This window comes from Eutrigla gurnardus (genome assembly GCF_963514095.1).
Source record: "Eutrigla gurnardus genome assembly, chromosome: 4".
NCBI lineage: Eukaryota > Metazoa > Chordata > Actinopteri > Perciformes > Triglidae > Eutrigla > Eutrigla gurnardus.
In genome coordinates, this window is record NC_139918.1 from 18,625,966 (window position 1) to 18,647,749 (window position 21,784).

The 21,784-nt window shown below is 45.4% G+C and overlaps 1 protein-coding gene across 1 annotated transcript; it reads right to left on the bottom strand.

Moving 5' to 3' along the window:
* Positions 1-862: 862 nt before the first annotated feature.
* hs2st1a (heparan sulfate 2-O-sulfotransferase 1a) lies at positions 863-21,674 on the bottom strand. Its single transcript, XM_084008780.1, has 8 exons — positions 21,439-21,674; positions 21,055-21,228; positions 4,833-5,086; positions 4,659-4,744; positions 4,252-4,390; positions 4,004-4,101; positions 2,699-2,856; positions 863-1,850 (listed from the first exon to the last, which is right to left on the bottom strand). The coding sequence occupies exons 2-8, from the start codon at positions 21,176-21,178 to the stop codon at positions 1,627-1,629; spliced, it is 1,083 nt and encodes a 360-aa protein (XP_083864906.1). The 5' UTR covers positions 21,179-21,228; positions 21,439-21,674; the 3' UTR covers positions 863-1,626.
* Between the last annotated feature and the right edge of the window lie 110 nt (positions 21,675-21,784).

Below are 21,784 nucleotides of genomic sequence, written 5' to 3' on the forward strand. Positions count from 1 at the left end.
TATCCGCCTTAACAACTCCCTGCTCTGTTGTACCTGATGATGAAGAAGATGATGCCCCTACATTTACACAAAATTGAAGAACACACTCTGGTAGATCTAATCATGTCCTGTGTATTTCATCATCAAAAGATGATAACAGCCACGTTGCTCTCATGTTCCCCGCTGTCAAAGCTTTTTTTGGGTGTGGAGAAGGCACCAACAGGATCCCCTCAGATCAACATGACTATACCACTCATTTACATACTTCAGGAATTCTGATGCAGTAGAAAACATCTGCGCAGCTCGCCCATTTGAATAAATTGAGGGGGCAATATTTTTCTAACTTCCTAACAATTTATGAAGGTTAGACAAGAACTTTAATCAGCCAATAAAAGGCCATTAAAATGGCAATAAACCCAACCTTCAAGAAAAGGAGCGATGACAAACGCAAGAGAATAAGCAGTGTTATTACCAACCTCTTCAACATCGTTTGTGTGGAGGAAAACAGCAGAGATTTAAGGGCACAGTTTGACGTCATGGGGAAATATGCATATTTGCTTTCTTGCAGAGTTAGATGAGAAGGTTGATACCACTCTGCAGTGTAACTGCAGACTCAACCATTAACAGTTAGTAACTTTTAGGGGGCCCTCCTGATTTAACTCGACAAGAGAGGAAATTAACGCATTTCCCATATCATCAGTATATCCCACAACATCTGGTTCTACAATGAACATAAAATAACATAAAATAAAACGGAGAGTAAAAAGAGAAATTAAAGAGTTGTCCAAACTGATAAAATGCACAAACTGTCACTTTTATACTGTATAAAATCTGTCTGTGGATGAATTGGACTGGAAATAAGTAGTAAATATTTACAGCAGCAGCATCTTCAGTCTTTAATAATATCCCGTCTTCCTTCATTATGGAGGAAAAGCCTCTGGGAGAAGCTGCGCATTTACATCCAACAAATCACATCAAGTACAGTATAAAACATACGCACTTGTCCCAGTATAATGATCCATGGCCACCGGATTTTTATTTCAGAAAAAACCTCAAAAGTCCTCAATTCAAGTCCAATAATACAGCACAGTAGTCAGTTACTTACACTTAAAATCTCTTTAAGTTAGTAGTGGTGGTGAGGCATGGGGGTGTTGTGTCTCCATGGACAAATGTCACTGTCTTTACATACAAAAGACAACCATAGCAAAGAGTTAAAATACAACCAAACACAACCAAACAGTACAGAGCCGATGAAAATGTTTTGTCTGAATCGGAGGACACTGAAGCCCAGCGGGAGTGGAGGTCCGACTAGTCGTTGGAGAGGTCATCTCTGGACGTACGCTGGCGGAGGGTCTCTGGTCGGACGACATTTGACATGAAAGTGAAGGGGGCGGCGGAGGCCCAGGGGCTGCTGGGAACACAACCTGCCAACGAAACACAAGCCGGTTGTCCAGTTGGCACCGACGTGTATAAGGGAGCAGTCTCCAGAGGCGGGTTGTTCAGCAGCTCCGCGTCATGTTCTCAATCACAAGAACATACACCAGTCACGCAATCACCTGTAGTCATTTAGTCTCGCTTTCCTCTTTTCCCGTCTCAGACGGCGCTGAGCCCGCGCTAGGCGGCTTCTCCGAACGTACATGTGCCTCTTTAGTTTTTGGGGTAGATTTTCTCATAGAAGAAGTTTTGTGCCAGCAGGTAGAGCTCCCCGTCCTTTTCTCTGACGGCGTGCGCCCTGACAAACTGGAACTGCTCCAGTGCAAACTCGTAGAACTCGTTCTCCATCTTCCAGATGGCCGACTGCTGCAGCTTGGCGATGGACTCCTTTGTGGGCGGCTTCTTCTCGCTGGTCTTCCTCAGGTGGGATTTCTTCCCTGTGAGGAAAGGAGAGGAGAGGATTGAAGAGGTCTGGGTACATTAACTCACTAATTCAGCATTAAGGAAAGAGACATTAGACCTTAGAAAGAGACATTAGACCATTACTACTAATAGAGAGACTCAGCATATAAAGCATGTATTCTTCACATATGTGATCTTATTCACACTGCCGAGGGAGCCCTTTCTTGAATTTGGACCAGCAACACGTATATGAATAAACTAAACAGACATCACTGTCACAAATAGTCAGGATTTTACCAAGACGTTGTTTTTAAATGCTTTAGAAACAGTAGCGCTTCAAATTTACATTGTTTACAGGATATTCAACCTTTCAACCTTCCTTTTATTATAACACATTTCATATTTGACTTTTTTTATTATTTTTTTTACAGAGATTGTATGTCCGTGGACATGACTCGAGTTTCCATCTCCTCGGCTCGAGAAAGCTGCAAGCAGCATCCCCACAGGCCAAGTCCTGGACCCCCTCAGAACGGGCATGTTTTCTGCACTGCACCACTACCTGATTAACTTGAGTACTTGTGTGTATCTGCTGCTCAAAATTATGACTTCACTTGATGCATAGTCCATCTAGATCACTGTCAGATTTAATTATTTGTGCTCTCCATTATTCATTCTGGCTGCACTCCTATCTAATCTGTAACTACATCAGCGCGAGGCATGAGTGCATATTGATCACAATTAAATTCTCAGGGGAGCAATTCAGACTGCTTATATGCAACCACAGCACACAGACACAGTTTTAGAATCAAAATGTAGCCATTAAGTAGCCTTTCGGTGTATCGGTGAGGGAAACCAAAATATGGTGTCTAACTATTGAGCAGACCTGTTTTGTACAGCTCAGTGGCTCCTTTGAAGAAGCGTGGCAGCGCGGCCTCCAGCATCATGACAAAGTCCTCCAGCTCCTCTGTTACTCCGACCAGCAAGTATTCGTTCACCAGGTTGTATTTCGCCTGTTCCAGAGCCCACTGGCTGCCCACGTTCCTGCACACATCAAGTTCATTGTATGTCGTTAGTTTTTCGTATTCTAGCCGAAATAACACGTTAAATGATCACAGCAGTTGCAAAAGACAGAAATTGCAGGGGAGGAAGAGATTAAGCTGAAAGGTATGAAGACGGGGATGGGAAAAAAATGAAGAAGTGAGATGTGAACCAGAGAGAATGGGAGGAGAAGAGGATGGAGGAGAAAGAGAGGAAGGAATGGAAGAAGAAAAAATGAAGTCAGTGGCAGTTGTTGTCCTGGTCAGGAAATTCATTAATAGGGAAGGAAGTCGATAGTTTAAATCTATAAAGTTCCTTTTTGGCACCACGATGCACAAGCAATGTTAGACACTCAGACCTTATTTAGACCTTTTGTCGATAACCTGCTTCAGAGGAGCAGATGGTGAAAAGATGGAGGGCAAGCAGAGATTAAATGGGGGTAAGTGAAGTCAGAGAGAGTTATTGATAAAGATCATCGACTAGAGAGATAAAGATCGAGGCTGAGAGAGCTATCAAAGACCTTAAGAGATGAGTGACAGAAAAGGACTATGAGGTTAAATGTTGTGCGTTATGAAACAGAACTGATACAGCATCACTCCTCAACTATCTTAACTGCCTCCGGTGAGAAAAGGATAAGATTCTTTCTATTTCTAACAGATCCCACTGAAAAGAACAAAAATGAGTAAATCCCCCGACGCCCACATGTCAAAGTGTCCATGAGCTAGTGTCTCTCCTTTACAGGAGCCCACTGCTCCAAATACCTAAGATGGGAAACACATTGGTTGAATTTCATATGTGTACTTTCATGTAAATGATGACAGAAATAAAGTTAAAGTTATTAAGTAAATGGTGCATTTATTGGGGCCTATTTTCAGCCATGGATTTTTACACATTTGAGTGACGTACTTAACGACGTTATTTAGTTATTAAAACAATTGGGCTCTATTTCACAGAGGATTAAGAGCCGAGAGGTTTTGGTTCCACACCTATGTAGACATATGTGTTGACAATAAAAAATATATGACTTATCACCAGACTCATCAGAGATAATGAAAAACGAGCTAAATCAAGCTCTTCCTGTCGTTTCAGATATTAGGTTATAATTCCGAGTCAGTGCCGTCTGGGCAGCGTCAGGCATTTGAACACTTACCAGCATTCAGAGTAGTGACCGCAGAAGAAGGGAATCTGGAGCCAGAGCTTTTCAGGGGCACAGTCTGAGCCGCCGGCGGATACACATTCATCAAACGTCTGAAACAAATGTGATGTTTTTTTTTAAAGAAAATATCCAATTTGACTTACTTTCACAATTTTTTTTACGGTTTGAACAGGAGGAACGAAACCGTTGAGAATCTATCGATCGATTTAAACAATAGAAAGGGAGCATTCATGCATTTTAACCTTCTTGTCTCCTTGTTTCCTGCGTCTCAAGCCGGGCCGGTAGTCATCCCCGAAACGCAGGAAGTAATAATAGGACACCAGCCTTTCAATGGGGTCCCGGATCACATTTATGTAGATGGGCTTCCTCTTCAACCCGAACCTGACAGAAATGACAGGGATCAAGTTTTGGATCTCAACAGGACTTGAATTCAACTATTAAGATGAACTCCGAAGACAGACGCAGATGTAATGTCAATAACACACTCAGAGGATCGGCACTGTGCTACATTCAGATCATTATTTACTCTTCACTGTGGAAGTGAAAAGCTGTGAATGACCACTAGGTGGAGTCACCTGCACAAAGCCACAGCAGGGTGATTAAACTGTCTTTACAGCTTTGACATTATATTGCAAGACAATGCGTTTACTTGGTGAAGTCCAGGAAGGAGACGTGTCCGTGGTAGAAAGCCGGCTTCATCTCCCGCCACTCAGTCACATTCTTTACAAAACGCACCTGAAACCAAGCATGATTGTTATTGCAGTGGATGAAACGTTTTTTTTCCTCTAAGTGGTGCCCGCTGGGTGTGAGGCGCTGCTCTGACCTGGTCCTGTATGGACATGACCGGGTTGTTCTTCGTGGTGTTGATGTGCAGGACGTGATAGTGGTTCTTCCCGCACAGGTCGTAGGCGATGTTGGTGAAGGAGGTGCTGGCCGTCTTGGGCACGCGGTTGTAGATGATGACGAGGTCGTCCTCGCCCTGGGACAGCGAGGAGGCGGACGCGTCCCGTTCCCGCAGACCGTCCTGCGTGTGCCGCTGCTCGATCTCTCGTACCTCGTGTCTGGCGATGGCTCGCTCTGGAGGGACGATAAGGGGTTAAATGAGCTAGAGTTAGCATATATGTCCTTCAGTCCTCATTATACAGACGTTAACATCAGCCGAACCAGACCTCTGACCTCTCTGTGAAGCTGAAGAGCTCCATAAAAACATCTCTCTAAAAAAGTGCCAGTAAGTATTACATACTTGTGAATACTGCAAAGTGTGGACAGGTGGTGTTAAATTTGTGAGTGCAAGCAAAAACACCACCATCTCTGACTCCCCGTCCCCAGATCGCTGTTTATATATGGGTCAATGTTTAACAGGTCCCAGAACTGTACTCCAATAGCACTCGGCTGACGCATATTTGACTTCTCTGCTACACATCAAGAATACATTTAAAGCTGATCCACTTAACATGAGCTACGCCGTGAAGATATGACTCTGATCTTGTCAGGAGTAACACCGCCGTGTGTGTGAGACTAAAGTGTAACTTAATTAAAAATGGATTTCCATTTCATTAGAACGTACTCTCTTTCGGAGAGCAGATAGCTAAAACCTCCTCTCCTGCTTCACACCGAGGATATAACAAAAAAATGATGTCAAACAGGAATATTAGTTAATCATTTTGTGAGCAGCCTATTTCACGCTGCGGTACCGCCACTCTTATTCGCTTATCAGTTTCCCCTTCAATAGACTTCCCCCCACCTTTACTTCCACTCTCCTTACTCAACCACAGAGTGGAGTGCTAGATCACATAAATGTACCGTCATATGGCCCAGTACGTCTTCCTATGTTTCAGACGGACTCCAGATGAGTGTGGATGGACTGCGTTTCCTTCCGAGGACGACGTCATGTCACAGGGGTGAAAGGGTGAAGAGGGAGAGGTCAGAGGTCGGCGGTTAGACGGGAAGGCTACAGTTATTTGATAGCTAACTGGACGTTTACAGGATATCAATGCGCTGTAAATGGGGAAGGAGGAGGTATCTCAAATCAAACACTGCATGAAGCGGGCCAGACCTCAGTGCCTCGATGTGAATAGATTCAACACAAAGAAGCCCGGGCCTTTTGTTACCCTCAGGCTTTTATTCATCTGAATTCGCCTCAGATTGACTGGTGTTGACAATGCTTCAGAGTGCTCTGTACCAAGGATTGAGCGAGAAGAAGAAGAAGGCAGTGTGTATGTGTGTGTGTGTGTGTGTGAGGAGGGGAGGCAGCGCCGCACTGGAGCACCTAATACCCGTGGGAGCATTCAATGGAGCCAGCGGGCTCCTAAAACCCTAGCTAAAGCTCTGCCTGGCTGTGGAGACACTGTTGCAGCCTGGACCGGCTGGCTTTAGAGGCCGGCATCTGGCACTGGTGGCCAATTAAGATGTCAACTGTGATTCTGCCTCCCCTTTCCCTTGGTCTGTGCAAACACACACAACACCTAGAAACACTGCCCCCTCTCTTACACCGTCCTGAGCAGCTGTTAATGTTCCACTCATCAAAGCTGGATCCGGTTACGGACGGAGCCGCGCCACTTCTGCACGCTCACGACTGCTGCTCTCGGGGGCCGGTGGCGTGGAGACGCGCCAGGTGGCTGTAATGGCTGAAGGCTGTCAGCGTGCAGGGCAACTGTAACGGACACATTCATTCACGCCTCCTTCCCCCGAGCACGTACGAGCCAACAACAACAGCAATAACAGTTGCTACGCTGCGACTTTATCGCTTGGGCTCAAATGTCCTTTGAGGATTATTTTTGTGATGGCGCAGAGTGAAGTGTGACACCGGCATTTAAAAAGAAATTGTGCAGCCCATGACAATGCAAGTCATAACTCTTAGGTGGCTTTTATCTGACACGTAGTACCAGGTGTCTGCTTCATAGTCTTAAAGGCCCTGAAAACTTCTCAACCAGCTTCTTACAATGAGTTACAGGAACATTTCCTTCCAAGGTTAAAAGGGTTTCATGTCACGATTATTCTGGCCAAAATGATTCACGATGATAAACAGCACTTAAACATACTTTAGTGAACATCCTTTTTAGTGAATGAGTAGATGTTCATAAATCATAAGGTCTCCTTGCATAAATACATTTAAATAATGTAATTTTATATCCTGTATTTTTCTAAATTCCTCACTTTTCTTTTTTCCCGAAATGATTTTCCGAAAACGGAAATTCACCACGATCAATAAGTGTCGGTGTTTTTTCTTATCTCTGCTGTTCCTAATGGGTTAAGTTAGAAAAAAAGTCACATACCATCGTGCACTAATCAGGATTAACAACATGCGAGTCTGAAAAAGGTTGCTTGTTGTGTTGCCAGAGCACCGTCGAGCACAATATTTGAGTTCTTGGTCAATCTCTTAGCAAAGAATACTTTAATATGTTTTCTTCTTTCCTTTGGAGCTTCTCTAAAGCAATATTTTTACATTAATAATGGGTCAAATGACTAAGTAATGTCAAGGATGTTGCTCATAATGATAAACCCAAATACAATTGCAGTTCCCTTGAGCTCTAGGGGCATTCTTTGCGTCTGTAAGCACATTGGATTTTGGGTTTTACAGCCCACAGCTTTCATATTAAGGCTCAATCTTATGACTTTCATCAGGTTGTTTCCAGCAGCAACACGCACAGCCGTTCTTAGCAAAAAGCAGAGATAAACCCACTGTGCCAACCCCGAACTCCAGACAGACAAAGTGAGTGACTGGCTGGTGAACATAGTGGAGCATTAAGCAGCTAAAGAGCCAGACAATTCCCTCAGGAGATGGTGGAGACCAAAAACAGAGCTCCCAGAGACTGAATATTGGACTTACATTTATGGAATTCAGTGTCCCTGATATGCTGGACAATCCATAGACCTAGTTGTCAACAGGATTCACTGAAAGAACTTTCCATTGAAGAAATACTCTGCTGCCAGCAAGGTCTGTCGATTATCCATCCATCGTCTACCGCTTTATCCTGTATTCAGGGTCGCCGGGTCTGTGGATTATTCCACAGAATAACATTGTTTCTGAAAGGGATCTTACTGTTGAGTGTTTTAAAAGTACTGTTTAAATGCCGTGAGCACCCCAAATTGATGATGGCACCCGAGGCAGAGCGAGGAATCTCATAAAACTAGATGGATAAACAAGACAATAGCTGGGCTCTACATGGCTAGATACCATTGTAGTGTCAAAATGAATGTTTAATCAAGTGGCATGGTATGTCCTCGTCCATATTTTGAATTTCTGACATTCTCCGGTGAGAACAGGAGAACATACATCATCATGTAAGCTTTTTTATCGTTCTGCTGTATCATAAACACACAAATTTAGGCTTTCCCAGAGCTCAAGCTTGCAAGGAAGGCTGGCAGTGTCTCAATCTTTTTTTCCAAAGAAGGTGGTGCAGAGTGAGAAAAAGACCGGGGGCCACTGTGTCCCCAACTACAATGTCCTGAACTATGCGAAGGGGCCCCGAAAACACTTGTCCTGGTGTTTTCTGGCCAATTTCCAACATCCAACAAGGAGGCGAAGCGGCCACAGAGAGACTCCTTAGGCTTTGTAGTCGACGCCCTATTCATTGCGAGACCAAATACACTTGGCGCGGACCTCCATATCAGAGGGCGCCACACACACACACACACACACACACACACACACACACACACACACACACACACACACACACACACACACACACACACACACACACACACACACACACACACACACACACACACACACACACACACACACACACCTAAGCTTAGCGTTCCCTTCTGAGGTCACTTAATTAGAGAACAAAGGCCTGAATTACTATGGCCACACAGCAGGCCTCCTTTCATTCCACATTTCCGTCAGTTTCCTCCCCTCAAGCCTTCTCTGTGCATTAAAAGCTAATTATGAACCGTGAAGCCAACACGGGTCTTAAACATTGTGACAACTACAAGCCTATTACTCAGAGTTTCATTCAAAGTGAGAGACAGGAGGAAGAGGCCCGGTAGCCGAACATATTTACTGAAGCAATTTCGCGGCTGATTAGACGCAAGCATTTGAAATCATCATTCATATTCGCCGCCAGATCTGCAAAATGTGACGGGCCGTCATGTATTATTGCTATCACGTCGGATCTGATGGGATAATAAAAGTGGGGGAGAGAAGATGATCCTTTCTCCAAGCGGCACATAAATCTATCATCGCTCCGATCCGCCAGTTGGAGCTCTCTCCCTCCCGCCGGCTTGCCCCCCCGAGAGGGTTAGCCCTCCGAACCGAAGCCCTGGGCTAGGTGGGTAATAGAGATTGGCTATCAGTGGCAGACTGAGGTGTACGGCTTGTATGGTTCTGCTCGGATGCCGCTGGATTGCAAAATCAATGAAGGATGACAGGGAGGTGATCTAGCTTGCTGCTGTGTTAAAAACCGAGTTAGTCTGCTGTTGCCGTTTCTCCTTCTTCCCTCTTTATAGACTTGGATGCTGCTGTTGTGCGGTGCCAGGATTGGGGGGGGGGGGGGGGGGGCAGTTATGTCACCACTAGAGCACTCACCAAAATTTGGATAAACCTGTGCACTTCCAAATTTCTAATTATCCTAATTCAGCCTCTCTGGATCCGTTTAACAGAGAGTGGATTACCGAAAGGAAACTGGAATGAAGTCAGACGGACGGGGAGACTTAACAGAGCAGAGAACCTGCCTTTCCGTGGTTATTTAAGTGATGACAAGGAATATGACACATGCCGTGAGAGGAAACTGTTGTGCAGCTTTTCAACACCGCTGGCAGCTGCAGAGAAACCAGAAAAAAGGAAAAAGGAGACGGATAAATGAGCACTTTCATTAAGTGATAGCGAAGGTGTTCGGCACATCCAAAAACGCCTTCAGCACTTTTAAACAAGCTCAGCGTGAGAGCAGGAACAGGGACATCCACACACACGGGAACAGAAGAAAAAAAAACCTACTTTAAACCACTTTTATGCTCCACAGTGTTTCATAGTTTCACGTGTATTAGAGAAAGATAAGATACACATGTTTCAAGAAACGGGTAAATTGCGGAAGCGGAGGCATTTTCTCCGTTGGCTTTGACACACAAGTATAACATTGACGCTCCATGAAAGGTCTCATTCACTCTGCTCTGTCCCTGCACAGGACAGCTGGGGAGATGTGGGAGGGTTGGGGGGGGGGGGGAGAAGAAAGAAGAAGAGACAATGGAGACATGGACCAGGTCTGAGGAATGGAGACTGGCGGAAATGTGGCCAGACAATTTGATCAATGTTTATGAAAGCCGGAAACAAGGCCGGATTAGCACGTTAGGGGGCCCAGGGTGAAAGTTTGGCCTATTGACCCCTCTGTGCTGAGTATATGTATCCTGTCACCTCCTTGCTATTTCTTTACCCACAGAGACCCAGACACCAACCTGTACCCTGATAACACCTCCAGACCTCTTCTTTTAAAACAATACTATAAAAAAAACTTAACTTAAGTCAATAACTCAAACAATAATACTGAAATATTCAACAAAATGCAACAGAAAGGCAACGCCATTGAAATACAAATCAACAGATGCACCCGGTGTGACGAAGTAGTGAAATAAAATGCCTGGCTAAATAGCAGATTCTAGTCAATTACACGTTTCACACTGACGTGATGTTTCCCATCCCGGATTTGGCACTGCTGCTTTGTGAGACTGCATAATGATAGAGAGTTTCTCATCGCTGTGACTTAGAAAGCACAGACGACAGCAGGTAAAGTGTGGGAAACACAACGGCAGGTGCAAGATGGAGGTGCTCTACCCTCTGGAGAGATGCTGCCGTTGCCGGGCCCTGGGGTTCAACTCGGCACAGCGCTTCACGGGAAGGTTGTGTAAAAAAAGCCTGGAAATGTCTATTTTCCCACTCTGATGAAGTAGCGCGTTGAAAACAAGACCCTTTTTGTCAGAGGATGCAACAAAGCATCGCTCATATATAGCAAAGAGACAGAACGCGGCCTTGTCGGCGCAGACAGACGACACTGTGCAGACGGTTTAAAGCGGTTTGGTATATGAGTCTGGAGACTATAATTACTCCATTGAGTGTCATTCAGGAGGAAGATGTTGGCAGTAGAAACTTCAGAAATGCCCTTATTGGGGAGGAAAAAGAGACTATAAAAGTGCAGCCACTGAGGATGGGGTGTTTTTGGCGTTCCAGATGAAAACCAAGCTGTTGGACTAAACTCGAGGGTACACTAAAGAAGCTCCGGCCACATGTGGCCCATTTATAATAGCTGGTCTAAATGCAAGCCGTGTCCCTACACTAATGATAACAATCCAGGATAGATGGAAATGATAATCGTCATGGTTCAACCTGCCATCTTCTCCCCTAATATGTCTTTTGTGCGATCGAAGCCGGCAGTGCTGTCTGACAGGTGAGCCAATAATGTCTGGGAAAACAGAAAGAGTAAAGGGGGCCACGTCCTGTCTGCTTCATCCCAAACAGCCAGTCGGATGAGATTATGGAGCAATTTACACAGATGGCAGATCTCATCATTCCCCTGCCTTGTTAAGTAACTGAGGGTCTGACAGGGGCGGGTGGGGGGGGATTGATTGGAAGATATCTCATCTTGGCACAGATCTCGAATGACTAAGCAGTGGGAATTAGCCAACATTTTCAGAGGCATTTGCACTTCAAAAGGAAGGAGAGAATATCCGGGGCGACTCTTCTCGAGAGGAGAGCCATCACACGCATTTGTTAACACAGCCTCACAAACGCCGCAGTCAATTCTGCGAAAGCATACGAAACTTGCAGAAAATCATAGGAGCCGAATGCGTAGAAACGTAATGCTCAGTTTTTGCTCGGAGCTCGCATATCCTGATATAACAACAAGCAATGTTTGCATAACAGCGCAGATCTGGTTGCAACCCAGATATCTGATGTTCCCTTTTCCCCCCTCTCTCTCCCTCTCTCCCCCTCTCGACCCTGCAACAGATAATTAATAATGCATGTATGGGAGTCTGGGGAGAACTCCACACTCTATTAAGACGGAGCAGACGACAGCTATTCATAGTTTTAATGATGAGTGGGAGGGACAGGTGAACACCGCAGAGAATGCGCGCCACACAGCAACGTGGGGTGGAACAGAACGCCGCTGCGATGACGCCAGTTCGGTCCTTCGCTTATCTTTCATCTCTGCTCTCATCTCATTATATTAAGCGTCTGCAGGCCATCTATCCAGTGATGATGTTGCACCGCGTTCGCCATCAGAGGGTCAGTGTTGGTGGGATGAGCGGGCGCCACTTTGGCGGATTCTGAGTGTGAAATTGTTTTGGATCGTCCAATCGCCATAATGAGATGAGAGAAGACATAATATGATGGGGAAAAAAAATGTTTGATACAAAGTATTCCTCTTTGTCAGCCTCACAGCGATTTTAAAAAAGGGGAAGTTTGTTTTACACATGAAAGTAAAGGGAGGACTACTTACTGCATGGAAGCAAGCACTCGTATAAAAGCCTTTTGAGGCTCCAGCAGGAAGTGATGTCACTTAATTCAGTGTCTTGTGGATCTGAAGACTACAAGTTTAAAAAGATGTTATCAAATCCGGAGCAGTGGAGAATTGATTTGAACCGAACCATTGCTGTTGTAGTTGCATTGTGGGTAATGTAGGTGACAGGTTGTGGTAATGAAGGCCACATGGAGGGTGCCCTTCCTGTGGTTCTTTTTTAATTAATAGTATTACAGTGGATAAACAATCTATGAGAAAACATTGCTTCGGGCCATAGAAGGCATTAAATATGCTGAATGATTCATCCCTAAATAATTGGCAGACTAATCAGTGTTGAAAATAATTGTTAGTTGCAACACTCACGAGTAAAGTCATTCATACAGAAACATCATTTATGCAAATTTGAATTATGTTCTTGAAGGTTTATAAAACTCTAATATATTTTTTTAAACAACAACGACGACAAAGAGTCGGCATGTATTGTTCAACCAATCACGTCTGACCCATCTGTTTAATAAGGTCAAAATCAGTGGCGATATTAATCCGGCATGTTGGATTGGTGCGCCGTTAATATTAGCAGAGTGTCAGGACGGGAAATATGCATAAAGTACCGACAGGATAGATTCAATTTTCAATAAACCGACCTTGTGCGTCGCATTACTGAAGAAAAACCAAACAAATAAACACCACAGAAAAAGAGACGCAGACGCATAAATCCACTGATCCACACAGCTGGGGACGTCTGAGTATACAAGCAGAATATTCAGCAACCCAGATATTTCATCAATATGGACGTGTACACGCGGCTGTTTGCCATGTACTTATTTGTATTCCGTCGTAATGAACTTCCAAGTTGAATTTCAGGCTATTTGGCAACGCCGCTCACACCATTCAGCAGAGTGAAAAGAGGGGAAGGAGACACATGCAAAGACAAGAAAGAAACAGAAACAGAAAAAAAGAGAGAAAAGGAGGCACAGACGGGGAGTGAAGAGGTGGAGAAGTCTGACAAGCAGAGAAGGTAAAAAGTGTAGTAGCGCCACATTAACAGTCGGTCCCCGAGGACGCCCGGTGTTACGGGAAAACAAGATAAAGGGGGCTTGAAGCCAACTCCAAAACTAATAGGAGCAAAGTTGGGCTGAGGAGAAGAAGAGCGCCTGACCGACCACCTTATTTCCTTCCTTATCCCTCCGTGCTCTGATGAAATTGGTTGTAAAAAATGCTGCGGGCGTGCTTTCTTTGTTCAGGTTCTTTTTTTCCATAGGGGCTTACGATATCCACAAGCCGGGGCTTTAAATACTTCTCTGGCAATGAAAATTAAATCATCTCTTTGATTTCAACCCCCCCCCCCCCCCCAACACTTCCTCCTCCTTTGATAGCACCTTACTTCCGAAGCCTGCGGCGGATATTCTCCTTTCAGGCGCTCATCCAGAGGGGTTAGTAAAACACAAGAGGGATTTGAATATCTCAAAAAACGAAAGTCGGCATGCAAATAAAGCTGTTGTTTACAACTATTGATCCGGAAAGGAGCTGGATGAGGCCGTCATTATGAGTTATTATTATGAGAGAGGTTTATTAGCCGTGTGCCCTGTCAGAAGACGGAAAAAGAAACAGGACAACAACTTCCACCTGGTGTCACAAGTTTACATCCACAGGGTCCATTATCTGCCAAAACTCACAGCGTACAGCGACATTTGATCTTGATATCGAGTGTGCAAAATGAATAAGCGATTATTTCTGAAATTCACATCTGCACTCAGGATCAACGGTCACTTTGAGCATCTTTTCAGGATCGTTGGCTTCGTCAGATTCAACTGAATAATATCTCATCAGCCATCAGTCAGAGCTCCACTCCAGGTTCACTCAATATGATCCGAGGGTTTGGGTGTCACATATTTGAAGGCCATTTCGAGTGACCAGACACTTCCGCCCAACAGTGACACAGGAAGAAATGAAGACGGACGGGAGTGGAAACTGTGTCTGTGTGAGGAGGGAATATCGGGGCCAGCTGAGGGGAGTGATGGGTGGCATCGGAGCAGGTTGTCCTTCTAGAGACGGCCTCCAATTACATCCCGGGTGTGAAACCGTCCATAACACCCTGATTAGCCTGTCTGTCATCCTGCTGCGGCAGCAAACGCCGTGCCGGCATCCGGTTGCTGGCGTGCGCGCCACTTTGCGGGGAACACATTCGCCGTCTGACAAAGCTAGGGAGCCATAAATCCTCAGCCCTAATCAAAGCCTGCTTCTAACAAAACAGCATAAGCCCAGTATGACCATTAGCACTCAGGCTCCCTTCCTCTCGCAGCAGATCCATCCCCGACACCTACACCTGTCTCCGCTGTGGGCTCCCCTCCATTAGCCGCTCACATGGCATGTTACACAGAGTGACTGAGCAGGCAGGTCCGGGCAGAGAGATGCTACTGGATGCTCGTGGTAGCAGATGTTGACACGCAGAGTGAAAGCGGATGACTCATGTGCCCGTTTTACCCCTCAAGGAAGCTAAAAACAGCGATGTGGGGTGTCGGGGAAGGGGAGTCTGAGTGCAGTGTCCAATAGGGAGGTTACTCACGATACGATACTATCACGATATTTTGCCCACGATAACGATGATATCACGATTCTGCGATTCTTGCTTGCAAGATAGTCATCTATGATATGCATTATGTTCTCTGTGTATCTAAAGGAGACAAAATACCAGTGAAAAGGCAAATGTAGGAAGTAATCATATACTGTGTTTATTCACTTCATTGTGGTGTCAATTTAACAGAATTTGTCAACTGAGATAAAACAATGTATGACCAAATACACACTGACTGAACACGTCTACATGTGCCGTCATTCCAAAATAGCCATAAACTGGCAAAAGGCCAAGATGAGTCATGAAGTAATGACTCTGGTGAGGCAAAACGGTAAGTTGAGTGCGAGCAATGTGTCATCAATTTGCTTCAAAAGGACGCAAAGCACTTGGCGTTGCAGCCCTTTTGAGTCACAGCAACCAGTTGCACTTGAAAAATGTGTAGGAGTGAAAGGAGTCAGGTCGAAGCTTGGGATCATCTTTATAGTAAAATTACAAAACGACTGCAGCTCAAGGTCTCGTCTCACGGTGACGGGATGTGCAGCAGAGGGAGGGGTCGAAGGAGCAGCAGTGCAGCTCGAAGGCATGAAGTCGTCCAATCAAAGTCCATGCAGTGTGCACATAAGGACAGACTAGTGATGCTTGACCGACGTCCTTTCAAGAGCAAATTCCTGACCGGGTCCCTCGGCGTGTGAGGGCCGGCTCGAGGCTGCGAGTGCCTGGCATGACAATCAAAGTCACATTCCGACCCGGAGCCTGGGAGCGACGGGCCGCGGTGACAAATGGATGCTTAAAAAGTCTCGCGTCAGCTCCGCAAAATGACAATGAGAGCATGCATCGCTTTCCTTCTTCTGCATTCAACAGCATCCCTCTTTCCTCTCTCGGAGCTCATCACGGAGCCGCTTGTGTCCGGAACTAAATATCACCACGCAACAGATGGAAATTGAATTCCTTTAATCAGGCTGAATAACGGCCAGCAGATAAAAAGGCGATGATGCTGAGAGGGGGGGGGGGGGGGGGGGGGGGTAGTCTGAGTATTTGTTTGCTGGATGACACACAGCCCTCACACAGCGTGCAGGGCACAGAAGCTGTATGCTACAGTTAAAGGTTGTTACAGTTACAGCTCTCGACGTACCAGCAATCAACCTGTGACCATAACTTTTGTGATCAGCTGATTTCTTAAGCGTCAAAAAGGGGAAGAAATGTTGGGATTCTTACGATGAAAACGAGAATTTTCTTTGTGTTTATGAATAATCTCCCAGAGGAAATAAGCAGGGGTAGATGTTACACAAATAATGATAAACTCAACTGTGTTATGAACACGCTTTCAGCCTGAAAACACAGGAATCCAAAACAAACTTCACAAGAACAGTCATGCAGATGATCCTCTGCATAAAAGATATTCACCTTTTAGGGCAAGTACAAACTATTCAATAAAACAACTAACATTCTTTTACTTTGTTTTGACAATTCTTATAAGAACCTGAAAATCCTTCTAGTTCAGGCCTTTTGGATGCCGTCAGATCTGAATGATCCAATTGTCTCAACTGATCTGATCACAGATAATCGAATTCAGGCCCTCATCTCCTGTTTGACGTCAATGAGTCATTACGCAGGAATGTCAATCAGACTTCAAAATAACAGCGTGAAATCCTTCAAGGTGAGCCGGTGAGACTGCATGAATTGAGAGGGAGTTAATGGAGACCCTGACAGGGAACGTGGCCCTGAATCCCTCGGTTTGTGGCTGTTTTTATTAAAAGAAACTTTATTATTCCACCCGTCCGAGCGCAGTCAGTCTGCGTTACTGTTGACCCAGCCAGCAGCGGTGCCGGTGGGATGCCAGAGAGAAATAACGTCAGGATGAAGGATTAAGCCCACGACAGGACACGCAGCTGCATCGCGGCGTGATTGTAATGCAGGAGACTTCTCGGGGAAAAAACAGTGGGACGACGATTAGCTCGGGAGCGAACCACAGTCTGTCTGCCCTGCGGGGGGCGTCTAATGGGGGAAGTGATTCAGCCCGCGTGTCGGGCAATAGTATCCCACACTATGAGGAGGGCTCCAGGCATTCCCACCCGCATTTAGATCATTATGAACATGAGAAAACAACGAAGCGGGAAGGTGAGCTTCTTCCGTTTATCACAAAACAGTCATTCATGGAGATTTGATTTGGACACCTACCTACCCGTTGTGATTTTATATTGATGCACAGACGGACCTGCAGCAGGCGTACCTGATGTGTGACCGGCCCCGTGGCCGTCTGTCAGCATCGTGCCTTTGAAAACCTCACTCACAACTATTTGGCTATGCAGCACATAATTCAGAGCTCCAGTATACAGACGTCTGCTCAGTCCAGCCATCCATCAGAGCGCTTTTTTGCCAAGTCAACAGATTCTCGTGGTGGTGGGCAGTCGGGTGAAAGGCCTCTCAGGTTGTGTTTCAGCATTGGGAGAGTGTGTGTGTGTGTGTGTGTGTGTGTGTGTGTGTGTGTGTGTGTGTGTGTGTGTGTGTGTGTGTGTGTGTGTGTGTGTGTGCGTGTGTGTGTGTTTTCACTGTGTGGAACGTATAGCCCCTTACAGCAGCAGTAAACCATGTCACAGGTCAATATAGCCATCTATAGCCACCAGGACACCGGATTGTTACAACATGTTAAACCTTATTCAATTAAGATGACTTGAAACTGTTTGATTCACAATCTGGCCTGGGAACTGGTCTGTATGTTAAGCTACTTGAACTTTATTTCAATCCTCATATACATTCTAGCAGATGAAATTTGACCTCTGCATTTTAACCATCCTGAGGAGGGGCTGGTTGCTATCAAGCGCTCAGGGAGCAACTCGAGAAGCTATGTTCTAATTTCTGATGACTAAAACCATTACGTGATCATCAAAATTGTTGATTCATTTTCTCCCAATCAACAAATCATATCAGCCAATAAACGTGGCACGACATATATCTGAGGTCATAGTGCTTAAATAATAAGATAAGACGGGATAATCATTAATAAATCCCACAGTGGGACATTTACAGGGTTACAGCAGCAAAAGATGATAGTGCAAATAACAAAAACATCAGTAGCACATGTAAAATACAATGTTAGCGGATTAACCGATTAGTCAAAGCAACATAAAATGAGTCACCAATGAACCTGAAGAGCTGGAAATGAGTCAATTCACTGATAACTGATTGAATATCTTTAGGTTTTAGACAGTTGGTCAGGAAAAAAAAGCACAGCTATGATTGAACGAGGCCAGTATAAACCGATATACCCGTTAATAAGCAGTTATAAATGCCAAGCATGGGTGTTTTCATTTATTTTAGGTAATTTTTCTTGTGACGGTGTGGGTCCGTCACACCATCCTCACTCTCTTAAATACAGTTTGGTGCCTTCAGATGTAGCACTGATAGAGCCAACGTCCCTCTGAGCAGAGGTCTCATCTCGGCCATCGTTATTGCTGTGAATGCTGGAAGCAAATGTTCTTTTTTGCACAAATATTCCATATATTATTAATCCTCTGCCACTTTTTCCACATCTATCTCCTTCAACAAAACCTTCAGCTCAGCGTGTGCCATTACTTTTCTCATTCACACCTCGAATGAATTCAAACGAATGGGCGAATGTTCAAATTTTCATTCATAAATTCACGCAGAAACCCAACGTTCTGATCCCATTCAAACTTTTCATAGATAAGAAACTTTCTTTGAAGCTTAGTGAAAACAGGACGAAATGTTCCGGGTGGAGAGGAGATTTAAAATCTTTTCAAAAAAGTACTTTTTTAAACTCGCTCTCGTTCCTACAATTTTGACTGTTCACACATCGTCGCCCAAATGTAGGGAATCGTGTGCTCTTTCATACGACGTCTCCGTGGAAGCAAACAGACCTACCCATTTGGCCCCAGGAGCCCGGAGCGTAAGAGGATCTCCAACCAACTGCTGCACAGGCTCCCGTGTTAACGGACACCATAAAACAGCCCACTCCCCTTCTCAGACAGACACAGCTGGTTGAGACGAGCTAATTAGTGCACTTTGACACAGTTTGCACACTCGTTCTATATTGCATAACTGAGGGAATTTAAAGGGAATTAGGTGGGTTTTTTTATCAGCTGGGTTGAAGCAAATAAACCTGAGCAAAAGGTTCCAATGTCAGGAAACAGAAAAACAACGACACGTGGAAACAAAGAGCCGCTGGACGGCCTCTTCTGTTTCAGCTGACATGAGGCCGTGCGTGTTGCTTACAAAGCAAGGCGATGACAGAGGTGCCGATGACGGGCCTCTTGATTTATAGCAGACAACTTATGCTGGAGTTGTCACTTCCATCCAGAGTAGCGTTTGTGAGCTCAGAGCAGATGTGTTGACTGATGGGAGCAGAGAAGAAATTAGCAGTAGTCGCCTCGTGGTGGTAAACGTACAGTTTATGTTTGAGTTGGTCTCTGAATAAATGCTAAATAAATTCCCTGAGACCCTAGAAGGTTAATTGACCGAGCCGCGGTTTCGTTACATTAGGTCGGCCTGCACAACAGTTTAAGCAACGAGCTATTTAAAATAAAGCTGTGCGGCAAAGCGAGAGATTAAACTATTGGAGATTAATTGACACTATTTTGCCGGTGATTGGATCATTTTGAGCAGCCGTTGAGCAAAGATTGGATTCGGGTTCTCGTTGCAAAGCCCGGCGTAACAGCACTGCTGCGTGGCATACAGTTAATAGAATAAAGCAATTAAATCCTTAACTCACAGTTATTTGTATGGCAATTATTTGTGCCGACTGGAACATCCCTCACTCTTATCATCCTGACACCTGTGTGGGTGTGCACGGCCTTAAAATAGGCCTGTTGTTCAAATAGAAAAGCCCCCTTTTCACTGCAGACATTTTCACTGGTCGTAGCTGAGGTGTTACCAATAGAATCAACGATTTCTCTGTTCCATTAAGCGTCCCTGTAAGCCGTTTGGATGAACCAGCATGTAGGATACAGGGATCCTGGAAGTGACTCACCTAAATGGAATTCACTGCAGCCATTTTTAAATGCTATTGATTACACCTGTGCTTTTCCTGCTGCTGTCAAAATGTCTGCCGTGAAAATGGTCCGTTTCGCTGCCTCTCCTGGGGGCCCGGGGTCCCGCTCTCATGGAAATTATACAAGAGTTGGTGTTTGAACCCCTGAGGTACGCTGGCTGCACCCTTAGATTATGTGCACCGCTCTGCTGTTTCTTCAACAACAAAAAAAGAAAAAGAAAAATCCCCACAGTGGAGGCACCAGAGAGATAATCCTGCAATGTCCCAGATCTTTATTGGGAGAGAGCCCCTGGTGGGAGCTTGCAATGAGATTTGAAAACAGCGCCGCTACTTTTCAATCAGAGGAGAGGGTTTGGTAAAGGGGCAAGGGGGGGGGGGGGGATTGGAGCAGGGTGGCGTGGTCTTGCAGACTTGGAGCAAAAAAACAGTTCGTAAAACCGGTATATTCATCTCTGACCAGCCCACATTTCAAGCTCCACAACCACCAGCTACCATACTGCATGTCCAAACATCCCTGTTCTTTTTCTAATAATATAAACTGCATATCTTTGGGTTTTGGGCATCAAGGTTTTACAAAACTGTGACAGGCACATTTTCAAAACCAAACGGTAAAATCCAGGAAATAATTATCAGGTTATAGATTATGCAGAAATAACTGTTAGCTGCAGTTCAAAAGTATACAAAACACCTGCTCGCTACCAAAGGGCAACAGGCTGAAGACAGCAGCATCTTCTCAACCTCACACTGCATCGCACAGATGCATGACAGCTTCCATCTCTTTAGGGAATAAATGATTTAAATCCTTTGGATGGACATGCAAAGTTCAGGACAGATCCCAGATCTGTGTGACATTGTCTGAGGGTACATCTGCTCTCTCCAGCACACCAAAGCCAAATGCACAACAATGGTGATGCACATACACTGCGAAGCAAAGACACAGACCTCACGCCCAGCCTGCGGTGTTGTGACGGGATGGGATCGGGCTGCAGCCCCTTAAACTTACCGAGCTTCCCCCGGGACTCCTCCAGCTTCTGGATCTGGTTCTCCAGGAAGAGCATGGCCACTGCGAACGCCAGCAGCGCCAGAAGCTGCAACTTGGGCGGCATCATGACTCTGAGCAGCCCCATCAAATCATCCAGAGAGGGATTTGGTCAGTCCATGCTCAGAGAAGAAAACACTGAAATACACACACACACACGACGGGGGTGGTTACAAAGCGGCTGTGTGTTTGAGCATGGCCCTCTCCCCCTCTCAGTGTGTGTGTGTGTTTGTGTGTGTGTGTGTGTGTGTGTGTGTGTGTGTGTGTGTGTGTGTGTGTGTGTGTGTGTGTGTGTGTGTGTGTGTGTGCGTGTATATGTATCTCCCAGTGTTCAAATCCGCTGGTTACCTCAAATGCGATGTGTTCATGCTCAGCTCGGTTATTTCATCCAGTCAATTCGCAACAGCGGAGCGCCGTAAAGCCCCATAGATTTATCCAGAGTGCGAATTGATCTCCACGGGGTGTAACGTGAGGAGCGGTGGTGCCAGCCGCCGTCGCCTGCGTCCCCCATGTAGCGCTGCCCTGTCCCATCCAGTGTGTGTCCACCACCGCACCACGGACAGGCTATTACTACCACTCCGGTGATTGGACGCTTCAACAGTCCAACACACAGCTGCGGCTTTCTATTCGTCGACAACCACAGCCTGTTCAAACCGGATTGGATGTTTTTTTCACAAACGGACAGCAGATGTCG